At 35.3% G+C, this 23,782-nt stretch overlaps 1 protein-coding gene and 1 long non-coding RNA gene across 2 annotated transcripts; one reads left to right on the top strand and one right to left on the bottom strand.

Moving 5' to 3' along the window:
- Positions 1-1,650: 1,650 nt before the first annotated feature.
- Positions 1,651-13,757, top strand: LOC104212421 (vesicle-fusing ATPase). Its single transcript, XM_009761667.2, has 21 exons — positions 1,651-1,883; positions 3,510-3,605; positions 3,696-3,777; positions 4,053-4,103; positions 7,444-7,611; positions 7,734-7,888; positions 8,020-8,128; positions 8,262-8,361; positions 8,438-8,493; positions 9,018-9,083; positions 9,198-9,280; positions 9,409-9,542; positions 9,801-10,011; positions 10,507-10,638; positions 10,707-10,767; positions 10,871-10,930; positions 11,055-11,113; positions 11,187-11,274; positions 12,111-12,233; positions 13,014-13,079; positions 13,264-13,757. Exons 1-21 carry the CDS (start codon positions 1,708-1,710, stop codon positions 13,405-13,407), a joined length of 2,220 nt encoding a protein of 739 aa, XP_009759969.1. The 5' UTR covers positions 1,651-1,707; the 3' UTR covers positions 13,408-13,757.
- A 1,361-nt stretch (positions 13,758-15,118) lies between these two features.
- On the bottom strand, positions 15,119-19,146 carry LOC104212420 (uncharacterized). Its single transcript, XR_707349.2, has 2 exons — positions 19,069-19,146; positions 15,119-15,687 (listed from the first exon to the last, which is right to left on the bottom strand). It is a non-coding gene; the product is annotated as an uncharacterized lncRNA (long non-coding RNA).
- Between the last annotated feature and the right edge of the window lie 4,636 nt (positions 19,147-23,782).

Below are 23,782 nucleotides of genomic sequence, written 5' to 3'. Positions count from 1 at the left end.
TTTTCTTCATGTTGTTTCTTTCAATCTTAATGGCATCCAGAAAATTTCAAAGAATGGGGTGATTCTTTGTCTTGTCATTCCCAAAATACACATGAATTAACTTGACCAATTCAACAAAAAAGAAAAAAGAAAGGAATAAGAAAAACAATCAGTAATTTTCTTTAAAAAAAATAAAAATAAAAGAATATCAGATAGAAAATCCCATTCCTTATCAAACCAAAATTTCAGTAACAAGACCCGATTTTTTTTTTAATCTTCAATTTACCAAATATAGTAAAGTGATTCACATTCAACAAAAAAGAAATCCATGAAACTAAGCACAACATACGAAAATCAATTTACTAAACTTACAATTACATTAAGATATTTGTACAATCTCGCTATAACATTTGAACGAGTTCAAGCTATAAAATGATGAGCGATCACTATGCAACGACATCTCCTCACAAATCAATTTTGCATGCGATGATGCAAAATCTTAAGAAATTTAATTTCCCGCCAAGTCTCCAAGACTAATTTCTTTAGAAATTTAACAACTAACATATGCAAACGTGAAGGGCTTTTATTTCATGTGAAAATGGCCAAAATTATTCTTGAATTATATGTCCTCGTTAGTGGGAGAACATTTTTGAACTGCTTGGATAATAATATGGACACTATTGAATAGTTTTAATACTTAAGTTCGATATAAGAATTTCGATTCAGCATTTCAGAATTTAATTTATCACATAATATAAAATACCGTATCGAAGTAATTTGATACGAATCGTTATTCTTATTTGATTCAATATGGGATAATGATTTTTGGATTACTGGTCTTAGGATAAAATAACAAAATAACCAATATGTCCTTCTCCAATATTCTCTTCCCTAAATCTTTTAAGAAAGTCAAGGTAAAATTAGAAATAAATTTATTTAGAGCAAATTAAACGCATATATTTTATTATATATTGCATATATTATTTTTAGTCTAACAGATCAAATATTTAATATATCGTAAATAGTATCGTCCCGAGGACATGACACTTGATAGAAATATGTGGAGGTCGAGTATTAAGGTTGTAGATTAGGAGGTAACTGAGTATCGTCTTATGTCATAACTTTGGGGGACTAGTTTGGTAAGGATACTATTTTGCTTTTGCTTGGTATCATGCCTCTTGATTTCATGTTGTTCTTATTTTTCTCTCTCTCTCTCTCTCTCTATCTTATTTTTCCATATATATATATATGTATTTCTTTCATATTGTTCTGGGGTGTTACTAATATTGTTTCCTTTTGTTCTTTTGTCCTTTTGTCTTATTGAACCTAGGGTCTTTCGGAAACAGCCTCTCTACTCCTCCGGGGTAGGGGTAAGGTTTGCGTATACACTACCCTCCCCAGACCCCACTAGTGGGATTACACTGGGTTGTTGTTGTTGTAAATAGTATCGTCATCATTTATTTCTTGTATTATAATCCTTAAATTATAATTCTACAATAATTTGTTCCCAAGACCAAGGGATGCTTAAGAGCTAAGACAGAGAAATACCTTAGCAAATTCTGGCTCGAACCACATGAGCCTTCCTTTTTTATTCGTAATCCGGGTCCGGTCCGGTCCGACCCGACTTTCAACCCGGGTTCATTTCCCTTAATAGCCAAGCAAACAAGGCATTTACTATTCTTTATTCAAATTCATGCGTTGATCTCTTCCATTTCGAACTCTGGAAAAATGGCAGGGAGATTTGGTTCCGCAGCATCGACGATGATCGTAACTTACACGCCGGCGAAAGATCTCGCTTACACAAATTGCGCATATTGCTCTCCGGCGGATCTCAGAAACTTCCTTGTTCCTGGATCTAAGCTCGCTTATGCACTTATCGCTGATGATTTCGTTCTCACTTTAGCATATCCTTTCGAATATTATTCATTACTATTCTTATTCTTAATTTGATCAAATTTGTGCGATTTTATTAGGAACAAGCTGTCGCATTTCAAGTTTTTTCGTTTTTGAACTGACGATAATGTGTAAGTTTAGTAGGTCTAAGGCATAGAAATAGTGTAATTATGATGAATTGTATGAATATTGAATTCAATAGGACGATCCTTATTAGTTTGAGAAGCTTTGAACTTTGAATTGACAAGAGATTTAATAGATATAATCTAGCTGAGTGGACCTACTCTGAATGGTGCTAGCTAGGATGTAGCGAACATAAAGCTAATCTAATTTAGCAATTTCTTTTCTGATTTTATTACGACTGGTGTTTTGAACATGATTGTTTGCTTTAAGTTAGCGCATGTCACTTTTGTTCTTTTTGAACTGATGAGCATATGTGAGTTTAGTAGGTCTAAGGAGTAAAAATAGTATAATTTTGACGAATTGTACAAATACTGAATTCAATAGGCTGATCCTTATTACTTTGAGATCGAGGCATAGTTGATTGTTGATTGTTTGAACTGACAAGACATTTTTGAAGGACGTTAATCAATAGTTCAGCGAGCCTCGCTTTAATGATTTGGACATAGTATGATAATGCGCATTTGAGATGCTATCAAGCTGAGTGGACTTAAATGATTTGGACATAGTATGATAATGCGAATTTGAGAGCTAGCTTTTTAAGATAATGGGAAATGATTGCTAATTTACTCGTTTAGAGACCGGCTGGCCGGGAGATATCAACTATTTTTGGATAACTTTGTCTATTAGGAGTTGTGTGGCACAATTTTTGCTTTGATCACTGTGGAAATGAGGTTTTCACGGGTATATATATATATTTTTCTTTTAACCCTATCTATTTGGATGAGCAAATGATCATCCAATTTCTTATTCTTACCTCACGTGAAACTAATGGTTGATCCAAGGAGTTGAACATTGTAGGTTCGAGTTCAGAATTCTACATAATTTGTTTGATTTACTGGTTTCGAATTCTATTATTTGTACTTATTTAGTGAATCTTTTAACACATATACAAGGTCCGAGTCAAAGCTACTGGGTTCAGATGAACTCGTAAGTCCTTACCGACGTGCTCCCCTGACAGCCTCTTTATATAAATAGACCTATTTGAGGAAACATATCTTTCATTTGGAAAGTAGTCATCCTAAAGAGAAGGTAAGGCTTGAACCAGCAATGATGGAAGTTGAGTGACTTGACTCTTGAGTGTATTTGAGATCAGTGGTCTCAAATTTAGGCGAGTGTGGCATAACCCTTAGTGAACCATTGGCTAGTTGGGAAACTTTTACACTTCCTTCCTTTCAGTTATATCCCCTTTTCCATTTGAAAATATCATTTTGAGGTTAGTAAACTATTAGAGAGTGTTTTTTCCCTGCTACTGGAGGAGATCTTTTATTAAACTTCTGATAGGAAAGGCTGTCAAGTAGCAAATGCTAATGAGAAAATTCAAAACTCTTGAGGAGATTGTTGTCTCTTGTTTGTCTTTCTCTAAAATTTCCATTTCATATTCTGTTCATCATCATTATGTAGCATTTTATTGGTTGAAGATAATGCAATTTACTGTTGCCTTAACTGTGAAACACTGCCCACGATGGCATTCCTAATGGTCATCTTGGTCTTAATGCGATTCAAAGACGCTATGCTAAAGTTTCCACTGGAGATGCTATATCTGTTAACAGGTTCGGCAAGACTATTCAAATATTATTGTTTTCTGTGGTCTAGCTTTGCCGTAACATCAGTTAATTAGTGGTTTCACTGTTCAAATGCAGATTTGTTCCACCTGATGACTTCAACCTTGCTCTGCTTACCCTTGACTTGGAGTTTGTGAAAAAAGGGACCAAAGATGAGCAGGTAAACTCATTCTAGTGTACCGCGCAATGTCTCTATTCCCTTTGAAGGAGTTAGATTCTTCTGGTGTTGACTGTACCATATCTTTCAGCTCGCATAGCAAGTCTGGTATTTAGAGCATGCAGATCTTTTACAATTTGGTTGTGGTGTATTTTGGTTGTAACCCCATCTTCTTGTTTAGCTGGTTTTGTTTTAATCTTAGGCATCAAGAGTACTCTGGTTCAAACACTTCTGTTGCTGTAAACGCTGCAAGTTTACCAAAATATGTCTTTTTGTAGGTGGATGCAGTTTCTTTGGCTAATCAAGTTCGTAAGAGATTTGCTAATCAGGTGAAGGCGCTATCCCCCTCTGTCTTAATAAATTCTGCTTTCAAAGGTTCTTCTCTTATTGTATTGTACCTGACAAAGGCTACTGGGGAACACATATGATTTGGTTCTTCAGATCTGTACTTTCAAGAATGATTTCCATATGTCCTTTTCCTTTCTTTTAGAAATTTTGAAAGATAAATAAGGCTGTTTATCCCCCCCCCCCCACACACACACACAAAAAAAAAAAAAAAGAAGAAAAAAAGATAAGGCTGAACGGCGTCCTGATCCTTATATAATGAAACTTCAACCAAAACGTAGTGTATTTGTTTTCTTTTTCCGCTAATCAATTGAATTTATTACAAATATGCCCCACTTTATACTAAATACTTTTGTCTTTGAATCATATCCATGTTTTAGTGTCCACTTCACATTAATGAACGCTTGAGAGAAAATGACTGATATATATATGACTATATTGGCTGGACTTATTCATCTTACAATTTTCATGTCTGATGTCTGCTTTTATTAATCAAAAGATAAATATGGAATTGCCTTGAGGATGTCGGGTGGAATCAACAAAATGAAGACCAAATGACCAACAACCTCTCCACCAGCCTCCATTGCAAAACCACTACTACCAACCACCTCCGCTGTCAGTCACCATCAACTACCATCATACATCTATCACCTTCGGTTACCACAACTCCACCACTGCCGTCTACCGCTACAGAACCACCATCTACGGTCTCCTCGACCAACCACGACCACTAGCTTCCACCTTACAACCATCATGGCCGACCACCACCACCACCAGTTTGCCGTTAGTTTTTAGAGTGCGGTTCATGAAAGAAACAGTTTGTACAACAACAACAACAACAACAACCCTGTAGTGTGTACGCAGATCTTACCCCTACCCCGGGAGTAGAGAGACTGTTTCCGAAAGACCATCGGTACAAGGAGATGAAAAAGAGGCAATGGAACAGTAACAACAACAATACATCAGGAAGACAGTGCTAGCAACCTAGGAATAAAAAAAAAAGAAAGGAAAATGCAGTATCGTCAATTAGAGCAATGGAAAGGTACTAGGCAACCGGAGCAGAAAAACAATACAAACACAATAAGTACCACTATCAAACTAAAGCAAGATACTAACAACTAGCCTAAAACCCCCAACGGGGAAGAAAAACCAGGGGGGATCTACTAAGGCCTGGGGGGTGGTACACCACCCGCAAGCTTTGGTCGAAACCTTAACTATATATGTATGCATATATGCAAAATAATATAAATATATTGGGTGCCACCCGGGGTACCAAAAGATGAATAGGTGCAAGTGGCAAACATCTGACAAATCCTCCATGGAGGCGAGGGATCGAACTGCCGAGACAACACATTTTTAACCTTTTTAGCTTGCTGCATCACTTTACGTTTTGGATCATCAAATATTATACTAGTATATTATATATTCTGTTCTCCTTATTTTTTTTCTTTAATTATTGTTGACTATATCTTTCTTTATTAGAGTAGTAAATTTTGACCTTTTTTTTGTCTCTTATATTTGTTTTTTTCCACTCAAACTTCAAAAGATATTTCCTTTCCTCTCAAAATTCTCGCTTCCAATTCCCAATCAAAATTCCAAACTAAAAGTCAAAAACCCTTGACCATTGCCCAACTCCCATCCCTTCGCTAGCGCCACCACTAATATTCACTTCCCTGCTGCCAGCGTCGCTGCTTAGTCCGTCCATCTCGGCATCTCTATTGTCCTCTAGTAGCCAATTGTAACTTGTATTCTTGTAACGGTGGAGAGAGCATTCTCGCCCATGAAGCAGATAAAGAATGAAGAGCGGAATAACATGGGTGATCAAAATGTAAATGATTGTTTAGTTTGTTACATAGAATGTGATGTATTTCCAAACATAAGTAATGATGCAATTATTGACCATTTTCAGAATAAGAAAACTCGTCGAGGACAATTTTAAATGGATGATGTATATTTTTTACAGTAGTAATATTATTGGAAGTTTTATGCTTTGCGTCAATTAGTTATAGTTATCATATTTTTTTCGTTTGATCAATATGTCCATATAAATAAAAAGATGAATAACTCGAACCAAAGCTCAAGTTGATCAAATTGATTAGCTTGGCACCGTAATCTCCAAATCTTGGATCCGCCTCTGAGAAAACGCTCAACTACCTACTAACCTACGACTTTAATACTCGTCCTCCAAACCTTCCTATTTAAGGTCATGTCCTCGGTGAGATGGAGTCGCGCCATGTCCTGCCTGATAACCTCTCCCCAATATTTCTTATGCTGTCCTCTAGCTCTTCTCATACCTCGCATCTCCTAACCGGGGAGTCAAGGCTTCTCCTCTGTACGTGCCCGAACCAATTAAGCCTCACTTCCCGCATTTTATCATCCATGAGCGCCACCCCCACATTTGCCCGAATATCTTCTTTCCTAATCTTATCCAACATAGTATGCCCACACATACACCTCAACATCCTCATTTCTGCTACTTTCATCTTGTGGATATGAGAATTCTTGACTGGCCAACACTCTGCCCCATACAACATGATTGGTCTAACCACCGCTATATAAAACTTGCCTTTAAGATATTAAAACTCCCTTTCTTGGGGATGACTTGTGAACAAGCCTCACGTCACAGTCCATTTCCCCCGTCACGTCATTGAACTTGCACTCCAAGTATTATGTCTTGGTCCTGCTCAACTTGAAACCTTTAGACTCCAGAGTCTGTCTCCAAACATTTAGACTCCAGTGTTTTGTCTCTAAACAATTTGTACAACACCATGTAAATTAATATTTCTCTAGTATTTAGTGGATAAGTATTTATTATTAATTTATTGGAATTCCATATACATTAATTTTTAATTATATATATATATATATATATATATATATATATATATATATTATCTACATTCAGATGTGAGAAAATAAGCAACTTAATTATCCAGTGTTCTGATCCATGTACAATAACTTAATAATCAAATGTGTATGCCGATTGAGACATCTTAATCTTAATAAAAACAATGGAGTCTTAGGGTGGTCTAGTGGTGGTCTCGAAATAATCTTGCTAAATTCTAGGATACTTTGTCTTTTTTAGTGGACTAGGGCACGGTTCAGAGGATCTAGAGGTGTCTACGTAAATAGCTGGGAATCACTAGGCTGTTTGAGTATTGGTGCTCCAGTATGGTGTTGCCTTTAAAATGCTATTAGAGAATGATGTAAAGTGGACCTCTAGCTCCTAGGCTTACGGCTTACCAATTAAGCTGCAGCAGATGTTCCAAGTCTATAGTTCTGGTGAAAGTAACTTATTTATGAATTGTTAACTTCATTATGCAGATTATGTCAACTGGGCAAAAGGTGACATTTGAGTATCATGGCAATGGTTATATATTCACTGTGAATCAAGCTACTGTGGAGGGGCAAGAAAAGTCTAATATAGAAAGAGGGATGATTTCAGCTGACACATACATTATATTTGAAGCTGCAAACTCTAGTGGAATAAAGGTTACTTTTTCCTGTCTTTAAGTAATATACTGGAGGCAAAAAGTTGCCAATACATAATGGCTTCCTTCATGTTTATTGGAGTCCTTTTCATTTGTTTCTTGCTGCAACTGACTTCAATGCAGATTGTCAACCAGCGTGAAGCTGCTAGCAGCAGCATCTTTAGACAGAAAGAATTCAATCTTCAATCATTGGGTATAGGTGGTCTGAGTGCAGAGTTTGCTGATATATTTCGAAGAGCTTTTGCTTCCAGGGTTTTCCCTCCACATGTCACCAGCAAGTATGGAAAATTCTTGCTAAATAACTAAAATTCCTTTTCTTTTCATGAATTTTTGTTTGTTTCCTGAAGACAAGATGTAGTACGATTAATTCCTCACTTGTCCTTGGCTTTGCGATGAAATTGATTTTCAGGCTTGGTATCAAGCATGTCAAGGGAATGCTGCTCTATGGACCTCCTGGTACAGGGAAGACTCTAATGGCTCGCCAGATTGGAAAAATGCTAAATGGCAAGGAACCAAAGGTAGGTTCATGCAAGCTCTACTCATTTATTTTCTCCTTGTTATCGTTGTTGCTCTGGAAGTAAGAAATATTCAATGTTTTACTTGTTTGGCTATCTTGATTGTCTATCTGCTTCTTGTTTTTCTTTGTTGTAGATTGTCAATGGACCAGAAGTATTAAGCAAGTTCGTCGGTGAAACAGAAAAAAATGTGAGGGATTTGTTTGCTGATGCTGAGCAGGACCAAAGAACCAAAGGTAAGGGAGCTATCATGGAAATGAAGATGTTGGGGTTTAAACTTGTTATTGTAATCTGTCGTTTTTGTATTTCCAGGTGACCAAAGTGAACTGCATGTTATCATTTTTGACGAGATTGATGCAATCTGTAAGGTGGGAACCTCTTGAATTCTTTTTGATTTTTTGAGATTATTACCCGTGCATTGATCATTTCCCGTTTGATTTTCTGATATTGGTTCAGAGGCTTCTCTTTTTTTTTCTTTCTTTCTGAGAAAGTGCTTCAGAGGCTTTTATACGAGCTGCTGGTTGTAAAATTAGAAGTTTGTAGGAGTGGGTCGTGTACCAATACACGTTTCACCCATGGGATATTGCCATGGGCAATAAGTTCCAGATGTTAATTTTGTTGCATGGATGTAAATATCAGCATTTGACTACTGAATCTAAATAGGTTATCCTTAGCTTGTTGCTTTAGTTGATTGGTACACCCTTAAGTTGTCTGCAGTCTACTTGTTTGATTGATACTCAGCATTGTTACAAGTCATTTTGTGCTAATGCACTCTGTACGTGAGCAAATGTTCACCAAGCTTGTGGATCCATTGACTACCTTATCACTATATTCATCTGCAGTTGATTCTGTATATTTAGTTTCTTAATATGAAGCTTTTGTTGTTATGCAGTCTAGAGGATCAACTAGAGATGGAACTGGTGTACATGACAGCATTGTTAACCAGCTTCTCACAAAGGTATGCACAATACTTTCTAGTTGTGTTTGCAGAGGTTAGAGTGGCTATATGACAACAGTAGAATGCTGTTAGCTGTTATTGATTCAATCTGGTTGATTGTTTCTTGCACTTTAGATAGATGGGGTGGAATCTCTGAATAATGTTTTGCTCATTGGAATGACAAATAGAAAAGATCTACTTGATGAAGCGCTTATGAGGTAACCATGGTCTCTTGTGTCATGTTTGTCTTCTTTGTTGCTGAAGATTATACAAATGTTTTTGGTGTCTATTTCTTTGAGATTAAGTAATGTTTTATGGTGCATTATTAAGTTCTGTATTGATATAGGCCAGGACGACTAGAAGTCCAAGTGGAGATAAGCCTTCCTGATGAAAATGGTCGACTGCAAATTCTCCAGATTCATACAAACCAGATGAAAGAGAATTCCTTTCTTTCCCCAGATGTGAACTTGCAAGAACTTGGTATGTGGTCACCACAGCAAGCATGTTATGATGGCTTTTGATATCTGGTTCTTTTAAAATAGATGATGATAGTACTAAAATCATGTTATATACTTCTATCCCTGATTCAACTTGACTTTTCTTTCAAAGATATATTGTTGAATTGAAGGTGTTTCTGTGTTATTTCTGTGAGTCACTTCTGGTACTTTGTTTAGTCTACTAACCTACAGTGGCTATATGGAATTCTTAGAGTTTTCCCCCATTTTCCTTTGCGTGCAGCCGCAAGGACAAAAAATTATAGTGGTGCTGAGCTTGAAGGTGTAGTCAAAAGTGCTGTATCCTTTGCATTGAACAGGCAGCTAAGCATGGATGATCTTACTAAACCAGTGGATGAGGAGAGTATAAAAGTCACTATGGATGATTTTTTGCATGCCCTTGGTGAAGTAAGACCTGCATTTGGTGCTTCCACTGATGACCTTGAACGTTGCAGGTTAGTTTTCCTGTTCCTAGTGTGCAGCCAATTGGTAGTATTTCGTGAACCAAGTTAAAAATTAAATCTATTTCCTAAATTGTACATAGTCCTTTTTTCTTTCTCCGAGGTTAGCTCTCATGCAATGCTTGTGGATTATTGGGCTTGACAGTACAAAAAGAATAAAAAAGTTTAGTACAAAATTTTCCTGAGAAAGGGATGTACTATGTTGATGCTAAATGTACTTGTCTCCTATGTATTGACGCGGGGGGGGGGGGGGGGGGGTCAGTATGAAGGGCTTACAGTGGGAGAGACATAACATTCAATAGTTGGGAGAAGTATATGTGTTTTTGGTGGCTTAAGTGAAGAAACTAGTCTGTCGGATCTTGGATATATGTAAGGAAATGATAACTGATGTTGAATAAAATTGTCACCACTGGAGTCTAGTTTAAGGTTTGTATAACTTTGCTTAACTTGCTGCATGAAGGTGGCTTAACGACTCTTAACATTTTTCAGACTTAATGGCATTGTGGACTGTGGCGAACGACATCAACACATCTACAGAAGAACTATGCTATTGGCAGAACAAGTTAAAGTCAGCAGGGGGAGCCCCCTCATTACTTGTCTTCTGGAAGGCCCAAGTGGAAGGTAGAAGCTTGTGTTATTCTTGTTTTTTATGTGGTCATTTATCTTGAGTCTTTCTATTCCTTGGACAGTGGCAAAACTGCAATGGCAGCAACAGTTGGAATTGAAAGTGATTTTCCCTATGTCAAGATAGTAAGTTACTAAATATTGGGAACTTGTACATTTTCTGGGGATTAATTACAAATTCTCACTCTTAAACCCATCTCTTATCGCCTCTTTCCCCTGTGATTGTTAGATTTCTGCTGAAACTATGATTGGGCTAAGTGAAAGCAGCAAATGTGCTCAGATAGTAAAGGTACACACGTTAACCTGGTACATCACTTTAGTATGATCAGCTAAAAGATAAATGACTTTGTAAATACCCGTGCATATTACTTGCATTTTAGTTATTAACTATGTCTTGTGCTAATATGTGGTAGGTATTTGAGGATGCGTACAAGTCACCACTCAGCATAGTCGTCCTTGATGGCATTGAAAGGTAAATTTTCTGATACTAGATAAATAGCCTTCGAATGCGTTATGATGTGTTTATCATGCATGTACCTGTGCAGGCTTCTGGAATATGTTGCAATTGGCCCTCGATTTTCAAATTTGATTTCTCAAACACTGTTGGTGCTCCTTAAACGGCTTCCACCTAAGGTATTTCTTCATAATTATTCAGTATTGTATTTCAAGATGCTCATTTGGTACCCATGTGTGGGGTTGGAAAGGCTCATGGACATGCATCAGATAACTTAAGGGGGGTATCAAAGCAACGGAAAGAAAAGAATGCTTAAGTGGTTTTCTGGAATTTTACAAGAGAAGCGCAAAAAAGCATTGAAGTCCACGTGGCTTGAAGCGAAAAATGACACGCTTCTTTAAAGTGAAGTGCTCAATTTACAGGAAATAAAAAAATTCAATACATATACGAACTTAGTACTATAATTATCAAATTTCAGTTAAATAACTAAATTCAATATACAATATACAATAATGCCAATATAATCCAACTCTTCAAAGTTGAGATTCAAAGAATCAACCTTTTCTCATTCAGAACACTTTGCATGTCATTGTCTGAAGCACAAACATATCTGAAACGTGTGGCTTCATGGCTTCACCCATGAAGCGATGACCTCTCACTCTTGATATTTGACTAATTCCTACATAATAGTTGCCCGGAAGCTGAAAACCAAATCAATGTTAAAGAGTCTTGTGCCGAACCTACATGCCTTGTAAAGTTTTTCTTGGGGTGGTGTGTGTGTGTGAAAGAATTTCTCCCATTTCTATCTTGAACCCATCAAGTCCTCTAGTTGTTTTGATTTTTGCCTCCATTGGAAGAAAAGTACAGATAAACTTAGACACCCAGGTACTAGAACGCCCAAGACACATACTGATGATGACCTACTGCTTTTTTATGAGCTGGATTTTAATTACGTTGTGGCTACATATGCAACTGCTTTTTGCTGATGATTCTTACGGCGGGTTTCATGTTACAGGGTAAAAAAATTCTCGTGATTGGAACTACTAGTGAGGCCGGTTTCTTGGACTCGGTTGGCCTTTGTGATGCTTTCTCAGTCACATACCATGTTCCAACATTAAAGACAGAAGATGCCAAGAAGGTAAGAGGGCATCCAAACTGCCATGATGTTGATGTTTTATAATGAAAATTCATTTTCCAGTTAAATTGCCCATAGTTCTAACATGAAGAATGAAACTTTTATATGAAATAAAACGGTAGATAGTCATCTGTTACGTCAAACCATATTAGTTGGACTGTGAAGACGGAAGAGCAATGAAACTCCAAATAAATTCTTATATTGGATGCCATACGTTGAAAGGAAAAAGGAAATCCTATTTTTTATTGTAGAGCAGGTAGGTGCAGAAAAGCTTAACTAGGACATCTCAATTAGGTATTTCCAGATAACGTAATCCAGTGCTAGTGGCCAATAAACTCCTTACAAAAGAATACTTCACCTCCCACTGAACCAGAATCGTCGTGGCAAGAAGATTACTGAATAATAGCTTGTGAATTCTGACGGTGTAACAAAATAGTGGCTTTTGTCATTGATGCCACTAAATTTGTCAATATATCTTTATCTATTGAGCTCTCAGGATCCATTTTACTTTTTGTCTGGAACAAACTGTGGAGCAAATGAGTTGGTGATTTGAGAAGATTTCTCATCATCAGTAGGCTGTATACTTTGTCTTTCCTTAGTGTATGTATTGACTCTCGAATTCTAGTTCATTGGTTCAATTATTGGAGATGTCCTACCAAATTCCTTGGTGATGAGTTAGAACTCTTGAACTCTAGTTCATTGGTGCAGTTACTGAGATTTTAGACCTAATGTCATCGCCATTCTATACCCGCCCAAGTATTGATGCTTTGATGTTATTTGCAGGTGTTACAACAACTTAATGTCTTCTCAAACGATGATGTTGATTCTGCTGCTGAGGCATTAAATGACGTAAGTTTCAAAGCTCTGCTCCCTGTCTATCAGACAAGCACGCTTTTCATACATGTCTCTTCCCTATACGAATAGTTCATATTTGTCTCATCGCCTTCTGATATTGGCAGTGCTTGGGAAATTGAAATTTCAGGCGTATGATAGAGGTTGGTCAATAACTCTTGTTTGTGTTGTCTTCTGATAGATGCCCATCAAGAAACTATACATGGTTGTCGAAATGGCTGCTCAAGGTGAACATGGTGGGACGGCAGAAGCCATCTATTCTGGCAAAGAGAAGATCCAAATCTCACATTTCTATGATTGCCTTCAGGACATTGCTCGATATTGAGTGCTTGGTATATTTTTCTTCTGGAGTAATTTAGGTAGGAACCGTGGTTTTCCTCTTGAGTCCTCTATATTTTTCGTGGGCCGCTTTTTCTCATACACCCATTGATGGGGCTCTTCTATTCATGAATTACTTTGAGATGTTTATTGGCCCTTCAGAAGCTCAGTTCTGTAATTGGCGATTTAGTTAGTATTTGTTAGATCTCATTCTGAAACTTCATTTGCTTTCTTATCCCTTATTTATTGGTACTCTCTTTTTCTTTGTCCTTTGTTGTTGCAGTAAGTATTGTAATCTCTGTTGAGTTGAACTTTCCACCTTATACGACTATAATATCTTGAGAGGACTTTCTAGTATGCTTGAAAGTTGAAAGCTTGCAATTATTCTTTGTTTTGTAGCAAATGTGTGTTTGTTCTCATTTATCCATTTTCGTTTCATCTGTTTATTATGTAATTTATACGCATTGAATTGTTTAAGTAGAAATACTTGGTTATATTTCCAGCTAAAGACTTTAGCTCTTGTGACGTGATTGTTTGCTTTTCTAACTCTTTTCGAGTATAATCACATATATCATCATCATAGGAATTTTTACACGCTTGATCCTTTTCTTAAAATTATTGAGAAAAATAGAATCACTTCTAATTTATTCCATAAATAGCACTTTTTTTTATAGTCCAAGTTAAAACATATAGTCACTTCTAAGGATTGTGGTGGCATGGTTGAAATTTATTGAAAACATATAGATGAGTCAATATACATATTTGAGGAAGATTGGAGGTGATTTGGACTAATTTAGTATCAAAATTCGCAGTTAAAATCGAATTCAAAAAATTCTTCTGCGACGCATGTATCAAACATGTATCACCCATGTGATACACACTTGATACAAATATGATACATATGTGATATACAAATGATACACCATTTTTTTTCATGTTCATCTTCTACTTCGAATTTTCAATTCAAACCACCTCAAAACTCCACCAAATCATCCCAATACTGAGATTCAAACTCCTCAAGATGTACCTAATCTATTTTAATAACACCCATTCAAAAAAAAAAATTGACATTTTCTACAAATAACTAATTGGCTTATATTGATCATATTTGGCTAATATTAGTAATATTTTACGAATTCACCAATTTTTGTAATAAACTACTTATAAATGGACATAATTGATAGTTTTCCAATACAAAGTCGAACTAAATGAACTATACTCATTTTCAGTCAATGGTGGATCCTACCTATTTTGTCCAACTCAAAGAGTTGAATAAATCAAACCGACACAAAGCATTATAGTTTCATCACTTAACTTTCCTTCCACAGCGATGTATGTAACAAACCACTAATACCATTTTCTTACCAAACATTTGTTAGTATTTTCATAGTTAGATGAAGCAATGATGCAAAGAAAATAAGTCTCTTCTAAGAGCTAATTTCCATCTTGAAATGTACCCTACAATTCAAAATACAACAACAGACTCAGTGTAATTCCACAAGTGAAATCTGAGGAGGATAGTATGTACGCAGACCTTACCCCTACCTTTAAGAAGGCAGAGAAGCTGTTGAAAGACCATCGGCTTAGGAAAGACAAAGGAAGGGCAGCAGCAAGCACACCAATTAAACAACCGAAGCAAAAATACAAAGATCCAAAACTAAAACCGAGCATTGTAATCAGACAGGCCGAAATGAAAGCAACACAAGTAATCACGGAAATCAAGGAATACGAAAATACATAAATAACGCTAATTCATGTACTAAAGCTACTGTTACAGACAAGGACAACGCTAGGCGACCTATCCTAACCCTTTACACAATTCAAATAATCAAGACGAATTATCTCGTATTTCCTGCTCCAGCAAATCAATTGTGCACAACTTCCTTGCTTTATTCCTGTATTTGATAAACAAATTCTTTTGAATAAGAAAACTGTAAATATTTAGCTAATTGAGCTTGTATGGTGCCAAAACAAACTAAGCATTAGACAAAATTTTGTATCTCCGCTTGTCTATTCAGAGGCCAGCTGCTATGCTTCAGACATTGAAGCCTTCAGCTCGAAGGCATTTACGATGAGCTTCAATCCATTTCTCACAAGCGGATTCACCATGCTCCACAATGCATTCATCTCTCAGCTTCTTAGTATCAGGGCAAGCGCAACAAATCTTCTTCTTTGGCTTTGAATCGGGCACAGCAGGGGCAGCTGACTTTTGATCTTTTGGTACTTGCGACAAAGATATGGCTGTAGATGTATTCTCTATTGGCAGTCCACCCATTTTTGAAGAATACTGGAGGAGTTAGAAATGAAAGATTATGCTTTAGCATTGAAATAGAGACTAACAGAAGTAAACCAACAAAAAGACCAGAAGAAGATGCATAACGAGTGCTGACAAAAACTACATTTTCCAATGCGTATCCCACAAGTGGGGTCTGGGGATGGTAGTGTGTCCGCAGACCTTACCCCTACTCCGGAGGAGTAGAGAGGCTGTTTCCAATAGACCCTCGGCACAATAAGATGAAAACGAGACAGTGTAGCAGTAACAACAAAGGAATCCATAAAGATAATACCAGCAACTTAATAACCAGAAAATGCATAACAATCCTTAAGAAAATAAGTTGAGAAGGAGATTGAAGGTATTAGCAATCAGCCACCTTCAGTTTTTTTCCCCTCTCCTACTCTCTAAAAGGCAAAGCTTTAAGCTTCTTTATTGTACTTAATTGTTAAACAACATGCTCTCGCTTCATCTCCTCAATTATCATTAATTGAGAAACTTATCAGAATTGAAATTCAAAGGTATATATAATTTGGATGCCATCAGCAGTAGCTATCAGGATTATCTATATCATCTAAACATAGAAGTTATAACCGAAGTTATGAGTATTCTCTTTTGCAATCTAAAACCATCAATTTCTTCTCCTTTTCACCATACTTTTGGAACCCTCTCACAGCTAACATTACTAGAGAAAATTACTCAGCATCAAAGCGGGTTTAGCAGGAGTCCGGAACCAAAATATTGTAAAGTTTGACTCCAGGGACAAAAATAGGTGAAAAAAAGTGTTGAGGACCATATTATGTATAACGCATCTAAAACATGCGCTATACCTTAACGGCCAGTGTACCCTGTTAAGATATAGCGCATGTAATATATGCGCTATACTCAGTATTTGCAGCCATAATAATTGACTGCATAGCGCATCAATTATATGCGCTATGTATAAACATACCCCCAACCCGCACCTTCTTCATGATATACTTGTATCGAGGCTAAACTTAAAGGTTGTTTTTGGTTGAACATTGGAACTATCATTTTGTTTGATCTCTAATGCAGTAATAGTCGAATTGAGTGACTTGGAAACCTTTTTGTATTGGGCAATTAAAAATAATGACTTACCCAAATAACAAATGATGACTTTCTTTCTAAAAAGCAGAGTATTAGCGTAACTTTTTATACTATCGTTACGTATCTTCCTTAGAAGATAAAGTAAACTATGGCATTGAAAACAACATACCTACCTCAATCAATTTACAATTAAATATTTGTAATTCCTAATACAGATTACGCCAGAGAGTAAAATAAGTCAAAAATTCACAAATACATGAATATATCACAAATACATGAATATACAAAAATCCACAGAGTTACATGGGCTAATTTCCAAATTAAATTGTTAATTATACTAAAAAGATACCACGTTTTATGTGATTTTCTTGAAATAAAGAACTGGATTGGGAGGAGTATGCATAGCGCATATAATTGGTGCGCTATGCAGTCAATTATTATGGCTGCAAATACTGAGTATAGCGCATATATTACATGCGCTATATCTTAACGGGATAACTGGCCGTTAAGGTATAACGCATGTTTTAGATGCGTTATACATAGTATGGTCCTCAACACTTTTTTCCGCCTATTTTTGTCTCTTGAGTCAAAATTACAATATTTTGGTTCCGGTTACCATAATCAAAAAGGAAAAAAAACGGGTTTAGCAGTAGCAAACAATTTCAAAACACGGTAAAAAGCAGGATCAACACTAGCAACAATTTCAGATCATATAAGGATTCCAAAAGCAGAATCTCTTCCCCCCCCCCCTCCCTTTCCAAAAGAAAATTCACCTTACTTTTGGGACCCTGTCCCAGCTAACATTACTAGAGCAAATTACTCAGCATCAAAGCGGGTTTAGAAGTAGCAAACAATTTCAAAACACAGTGTCAAAGCAGGATCTAACAGTAGCAAACATTTTCAGACCACCACACGCTCTGCTTATTTGTTATCCTTTCCGAGTTGATATCAGTACAAAAAGTCTCACATCTGAGTGTGTATAAGTATTCATGAAACCTTTTAGATATGAATTTATACGATATGATAAACAGATTATATTAGTAGAAATAGTTTCTCCTGGGAATAATTAATATCTCTATTTGGGCCTAATATTTCATTCCAACATTTTGTAATAATTAGTATCCTAAGACGAATTATGAGTTCACTAAAACTAGAGTTTCATTAAAAATTAGTCATCTTCAATTAATATTTTTGTGGGAAAAGGCAATATCAGTGCTCAGATAACAAACAATTCACATCTGAACCCGGTACTTTTCATGCGGAGCATAAATATGCATACAAATTAACTAATATTGCAACATACAATAGATATGAACCCATAACTTTAAAAATATAATGAGTTCAGGCAAGACATGACGCAGTTTTAGATTTTCGGGGACATGACCCTTGATAGGAAGGTGTGGAGGTCGAGCATTAGGGTTGAAGGTTAGGAGGTAGTTGAGCGCTTTTCTACTTTGTACTGGGTGTGGGGCTAGCCTGATAGTGTTTTGTCTTAGACTGCTTGTAGTTCATATTGTGTCCATACCACTCCCTCGTGTTCGTAGTACCATGCCATTGTTACTATTTATTGTTATTGCTTGTTTTTCAACTTTCTGGTTCCTACATTGCTGGTATTATCTTTCTGGCTCCTGTTGCTGTTACTAATCTATTGTCTCTTTTTTTTTTTTTTTGATGAAGTAAGAGAATTCCATTAAAAGCATCAAGAAGATGCATAGCAAAAGAGAGTACAAGTAAAGAGAGTGTGTCTGCTCATCAACAAAACAAAAATAAACCTATGTTAAAACTAAGGAGCAGACACAGTCCAAAAAATGATCACAACTAGATACAAGTGCCTAATTAAGCCAAGTAAAAAGGTTAAATAAACATTTAGCTTTAAGAGCATGGGTCTATCGTCTTCTTGAGCCGAGGGTCTATCGGAAACAGCCTCTCTACTCCTCCGGGGTAGGGGTAAGGTCTCTCGAACACACCACCCTCCCCCGACACCACTTGTGAAATTTTACAAAGTTAAAAACCTTAAAAGTCGAACCCATACAGTTTAAATCTTGCATTTAGACGATAGACGCATCCTCACTAAAATAAAAGAATTCGAATTAAAAAATGCAAAAAATGAAGAATAGCATGTGTTCGTTCTCTATATTTCAGCAAATAGATTGCTTAATCTGTTTAATTCAGTTTGATTTGTCGAAAAATAACAGAGTACTCAACAAGGCTTGAGTTCTAATATCAAAGTGGTGAATCACATAGACACAAAAATTCAAGGATTAAATTGTGTATAATAAAACATGAAAATCAGGTTAATTCAAATTCAAGGGCTTAATTTTGCCTAACCTTTTTCTCCTTTGTTCTTCGCTGGGGTTCCGTTGATGCAGACGGCGTTTTTGGGATCTCTCTTGTGGACAAATAACTTGCTACGTTTATTAGGAATTCGCCAAACGCGTCCGAATCTTTTTCTTTTTGACAGATTCCTCCCTTTTTTCTATGAAATGACAAAGTCCCCTCTAAAGTTACAAAAATTGATGATTTCCCCCATATCACTTTTTTTTCTTCCACTTTTTCTCGGGCAATGCGCGGGATGCCAATGGTTCGGTCTAGTCGGTTATTTTATAAAATTTATACCATATTAATTTTCGGTTACTCTATTTTGTATGACTAAGATTAGATTTTCCGAAACCTTACCAATCATCTTTGTTCCTCTTCGGTATCTATACGGTTCCGTTAGTTTTCGGTATTATTTTTAAAATGTCAAATTAGAGTCTCCAATAGAAGTTATTAAAATGCAATAACATGCGTGTTTGCATAGGACTTTAGCAAAACTATCTACGCATTTTTCTATTTAAGAGGTAATGAATTAAGAGAACTTGAAAGATAGCCAAAATATAGCCATCTCACTATTCTATAAGCAGCGTAAAATAAAGCAAGCAAAGGCGAGAGGAGTATAAATCACCCAAGTGAAAAAATATTAGTTAAGTTGGCACTTAAGAATAAAATCAATTATAAGATTGAGTATTCAACAAATGAAATCTAAACGTACGAGAAGAAAGATATGCAATACCTTATTGTTTGCTACTCAAGATCGTCGGAATACCTTGTGACTTGCTACTTAAAATGCTGAAACTAACTTGATTTCAACCGGATTACCAGAATGGGTTTGGGAGTCGGACTTTAGGTGTTAATTACATATTGGCTTGTAGTCGTTTTCATAATCCCAAGACTTTAGGAGAAAAAAAATTGCTTTCTTATTTTTAAACTTAATATATGAAATATATTTTTCATATATAAATTTATCGATATGGTTCAGAATTTTTATAGTTTATTTTTATAAAATAAAAAAATATACCCGATTATTAGGTACGGTTATAAATTTATATAAAAATCTACAATTTTATTTAAAAAAACCTAATAATCAATTCGGTACGACATAATTCGATTGGTTTAGTCGATTTTTGAAGATCCATTGACCTACACACTCTGTAGAAGAATAGATTGGAATAACTTTATCTTCTTTAATTTTTTTCTTTTTGATAATTGGGAAATTTTATATGTGGCCCACGGTTGAAGACTTGGTGGCTAATGGGTCGATTCTTCTATTTTTGTCCATTAAATATAAGTTTTTTTTATGTGATAGGGTTCAACTTGTGACATATACCTAACTCATAATTGAACCACTTTATCAAAAAATTATATCATGTAAATTGAGCAAAAATAAATATATTGCCTAATATATAAATTGCAGATAAATTTAATCTGCAAAGACGATTGATATATTCAAAATTTATTATGTCAAACCTGCACACTTTGTCAAATTAGAAATTTTAAGTTACTTTGTCCCTTTCTATAATTCTGCCGTCATTAATATAACATGAATGAAAATTTCCACGTCAGAAATTCACCCCTTCATCTTCTTTATCAGTCAAAATCAAATTATTTTTATGTTCGTCGGCTGAGAAATTCGAGGACCAGCAATATATGATTCAAAACTCAGTAAATAATTAACCTATTATTTTCATTTGTTTCAATTTACATGTTCATTTATTGAGAGTCAATTTAACCAAATTTTAAAGTTAAATTGGATTAGTTCAATATCAGTTTGACTGTCAATAAAGAAAATATATCATTTAACATGAAACGGATGAAATATTAGATTTTTGTCTTAATTTTTTTTTGGGTGGAGGGAGGGGGGGGGGGGAGGCAGGAAAAAACACTGTAAGCAGGGGCGATCCTTCTATAAAGCAAGTAAAGCAACTGCTTTAGGCCCCACATTTGCGGGGGTTCCATTTTTTGTTACTCTTAATAGGCTATGTGTAAGTTTAAAAAAAGGTTTTGTGAAGTGAAAAAAATTGATTTCTTTCATTAACAAGTACAGAGAAGAAGGATTTGCAACTGCTATGATTTCTGCCAAGAAAATTGTACTTGAAATGAATATTGAACTCGAATTTCGTAAGAAACGTGTGATATATAGGAAATAACAATTTGATGAGAATGTTGATAATAAAATCTCAAAATCTTTCGAAGAATCCTTTGGAGTTGATTACTTTATAGATAGTAGACAAAGCTATTTTTTTCACTTCAAAATAGATTTAAACAATTTGAAGCACATGAAGATATTTTTAATTTTCTATTTAACGGTAAATATTACGATCACTAGATGATGAAAATTTGAAAACATATTGTCTTAATCTTGAATGTTCTTTAAAGCGTAATAATCAATTCCATATTGATAGTTTAGATTTATTCTCGTAATTAAAAGTATTAAGAAAAATAGTACAATTAGAAGATAACAGTTTAATTGATACACTCGGTCAAATAAAAAGATTTGATTTCTTTTCCAATGTCTATATTGCTTATGGAATAATGCTAATAACTCATGTTACCGTTGCATCAGCAGAAAGAAGTTTTCAAAATTAAAATTGATAAAATCTACCTAAGGTCAACAATGTCTCAAGAAATGTTAAATGAATTAGCTATATTGTCAATTAAGAAAGATTTATTAGGAGTTATTGATTATAAGAAAATTATTAATAGCTTTGTATCTAAGAAACACTAAAAAAATTGACTCAAATAAATAAATATTTTAAAAAAAATAAATGCTTAGGCCCTTCATAAAGTTTGGTTTTAGGCCACAAAATTCGTCGGACCGCCCCTAACCGTAAGCTTGGCATTTGTGAGAAAATATCAATAAGAATCTAAAAACTGAGACATGTACTATTATTTCATTTGTTCTTTTCGATATAGACTCTGCATATCAACAGTTACTATACTATTTGCAATCAACGTGCTAAAACATGATATATATGGCATTAATTCAAATTTAGAAAGATCTAATAGAAAATATTATGGATGAGATTGAAGGACGAGGTTTCATCAATAAACTTAACGTTGAAGTTTTAAATACAATCAAACCTCTTTATAACCGTCTCGTTTCTTCCAAATTTTTTGAATTTTTATAGTGAAATGCTATTATAAAAAATATATATTATAATATAATTTGATGTTGGGATTGAAGGTTGGTGAATGGGAAATGGACGAAAAAATGGTGAAGGGAAATTGAATCCTTTATACTTTAGAAAAAGTAATTGTCCCTCATTGGTACCGGAAAAAAAAGGGAATCTGATTACAACAACAACAACAAAAGACCTAATTTGATCCCAACATATGGGGTTTGGGAGAAAAGGGAATCTGATTACATTGAGAAAACACTTCCTTGGTGTTAAATGAGTTGGAAAGAAGTAAGCCTCATGGCGTTGTTCGCTTGGCTTTGGATTTGAATTCGGTCAAAGATTGATTGATTAATCTTTTTGGATAAAATTTCTTTCAGTTATTTAATTAATTATCGAAAAGTCAACACGCACAACACAACCCGATCCGTTTCTTTTTCCCGAATTATTTTAAATTCTTTTCTCGGAATATTTGAACGTTCCCGCCTGTTCTAACAGCCATGACTGTTTTTGAAAGATTGCAAACTTTTCAGAAACAATGTTAGAAAATGGCTATAAATATGCGTTGATCCCAAAATCTTTCCTTACGAAATTTTCTGAACTTCTTCTTCTTCTTCTTCTTCTTCTTCTTCTTCTTCTTCTTCTTCTTCTTCTACACAAATAAATTCCAATGTGATTTACAACCATTAAGTGATTCGCAGTTCACTGGAATTTTTGGTACCAATACTCTGGTGAGTTAAATCATTCTATCCTGAGAGAATAATATTCCAATACCTCGGGTACTTGAGGGGAATAATTTTTTTAAGGACACACTGTGCATTCAATGTGCTCGATTTTATTCCGAAGTATATTTTCAAATTCTACTTTATTACTATTTTTCCTATTTCTGCTTTCTGTTACAGAAAATTTATTGTTCCATATATTGTAGTTAATATAGATTGATAACACTTGAAAGATTAGTTCCTAAAAAAATTTAACCTTTATAGCGAAATGTTATTATAAAAAATAACTTTTACATATAGACGTAAGAAAGACTTATTGAAATTCGATCAAAAGTATATGACCATCTATTAAGTGGACCAATTGACACACTGAGTTGAACTAATTTGGGACCCTACTAAAGATTCCTGAGTCATAGGCTCTATATTAATCAAAGCCACTTTCATTGAATATTCATAAAGTAGGCTAATTACATCAATCTTGTTGACAGATGTACAATCACATAAAATAAAAATAAAACACTTCTTCAAGATAAGAGGCAACTAAAAATGGTTTCTATTGACTCTGGATAAGTTAACAGGGGACTGCAGGAAAATCAGAAATAATATAATGCTATACAAGAATTCAATTTAAAGGAGCCTTGGCGTAACCTAAAATTGTTGTCGTGTGACCAAAAAATTACGGGTTCGAGCCATGAAAACAATCTCTTGTAGAAATTCAAGCTAAGGTTGTATGTAATAGACCTTTATGGTTCGTCCCTTTTCCGAACCCCGTGCATAACAGGAACTTGATGCACCGGCTTCGAGCCATGAAAACAACCTCCTGCAGAAATGTAAGGTAAGACCGTATACAATAGGCCCTTGTGGTCCAGCCCTTTCCCAGACCCC

Source organism: Nicotiana sylvestris, chromosome 8 (genome assembly GCF_000393655.2).
Source record: "Nicotiana sylvestris chromosome 8, ASM39365v2, whole genome shotgun sequence".
NCBI classification, from domain to species: Eukaryota; Viridiplantae; Streptophyta; class Magnoliopsida; order Solanales; family Solanaceae; genus Nicotiana; species Nicotiana sylvestris.
The sequence above is the reverse complement of the archived record's forward strand: the minus strand, read 5'-3'. Positions and strand labels throughout refer to the sequence as shown.

What these genes read in the sequence shown, in the direction of transcription:
- LOC104212421 (XM_009761667.2), top strand. Translation starts at nt 1,708, where the DNA reads ATGGCAGGGAGATTTGGTTCCGCAGCATCGACGATGATCGTAACTTAC. An exon ending in GTAAGAGATTTGCTAATCAG is followed by an intron (nt 4,104 to 7,443) that starts GTGAAGGCGCTA and finishes TTCATTATGCAG; the next exon opens with ATTATGTCAACTGGGCAAAA. An exon ending in AATGTGCTCAGATAGTAAAG is followed by an intron (nt 10,931 to 11,054) that starts GTACACACGTTA and finishes AATATGTGGTAG; the next exon opens with GTATTTGAGGATGCGTACAA.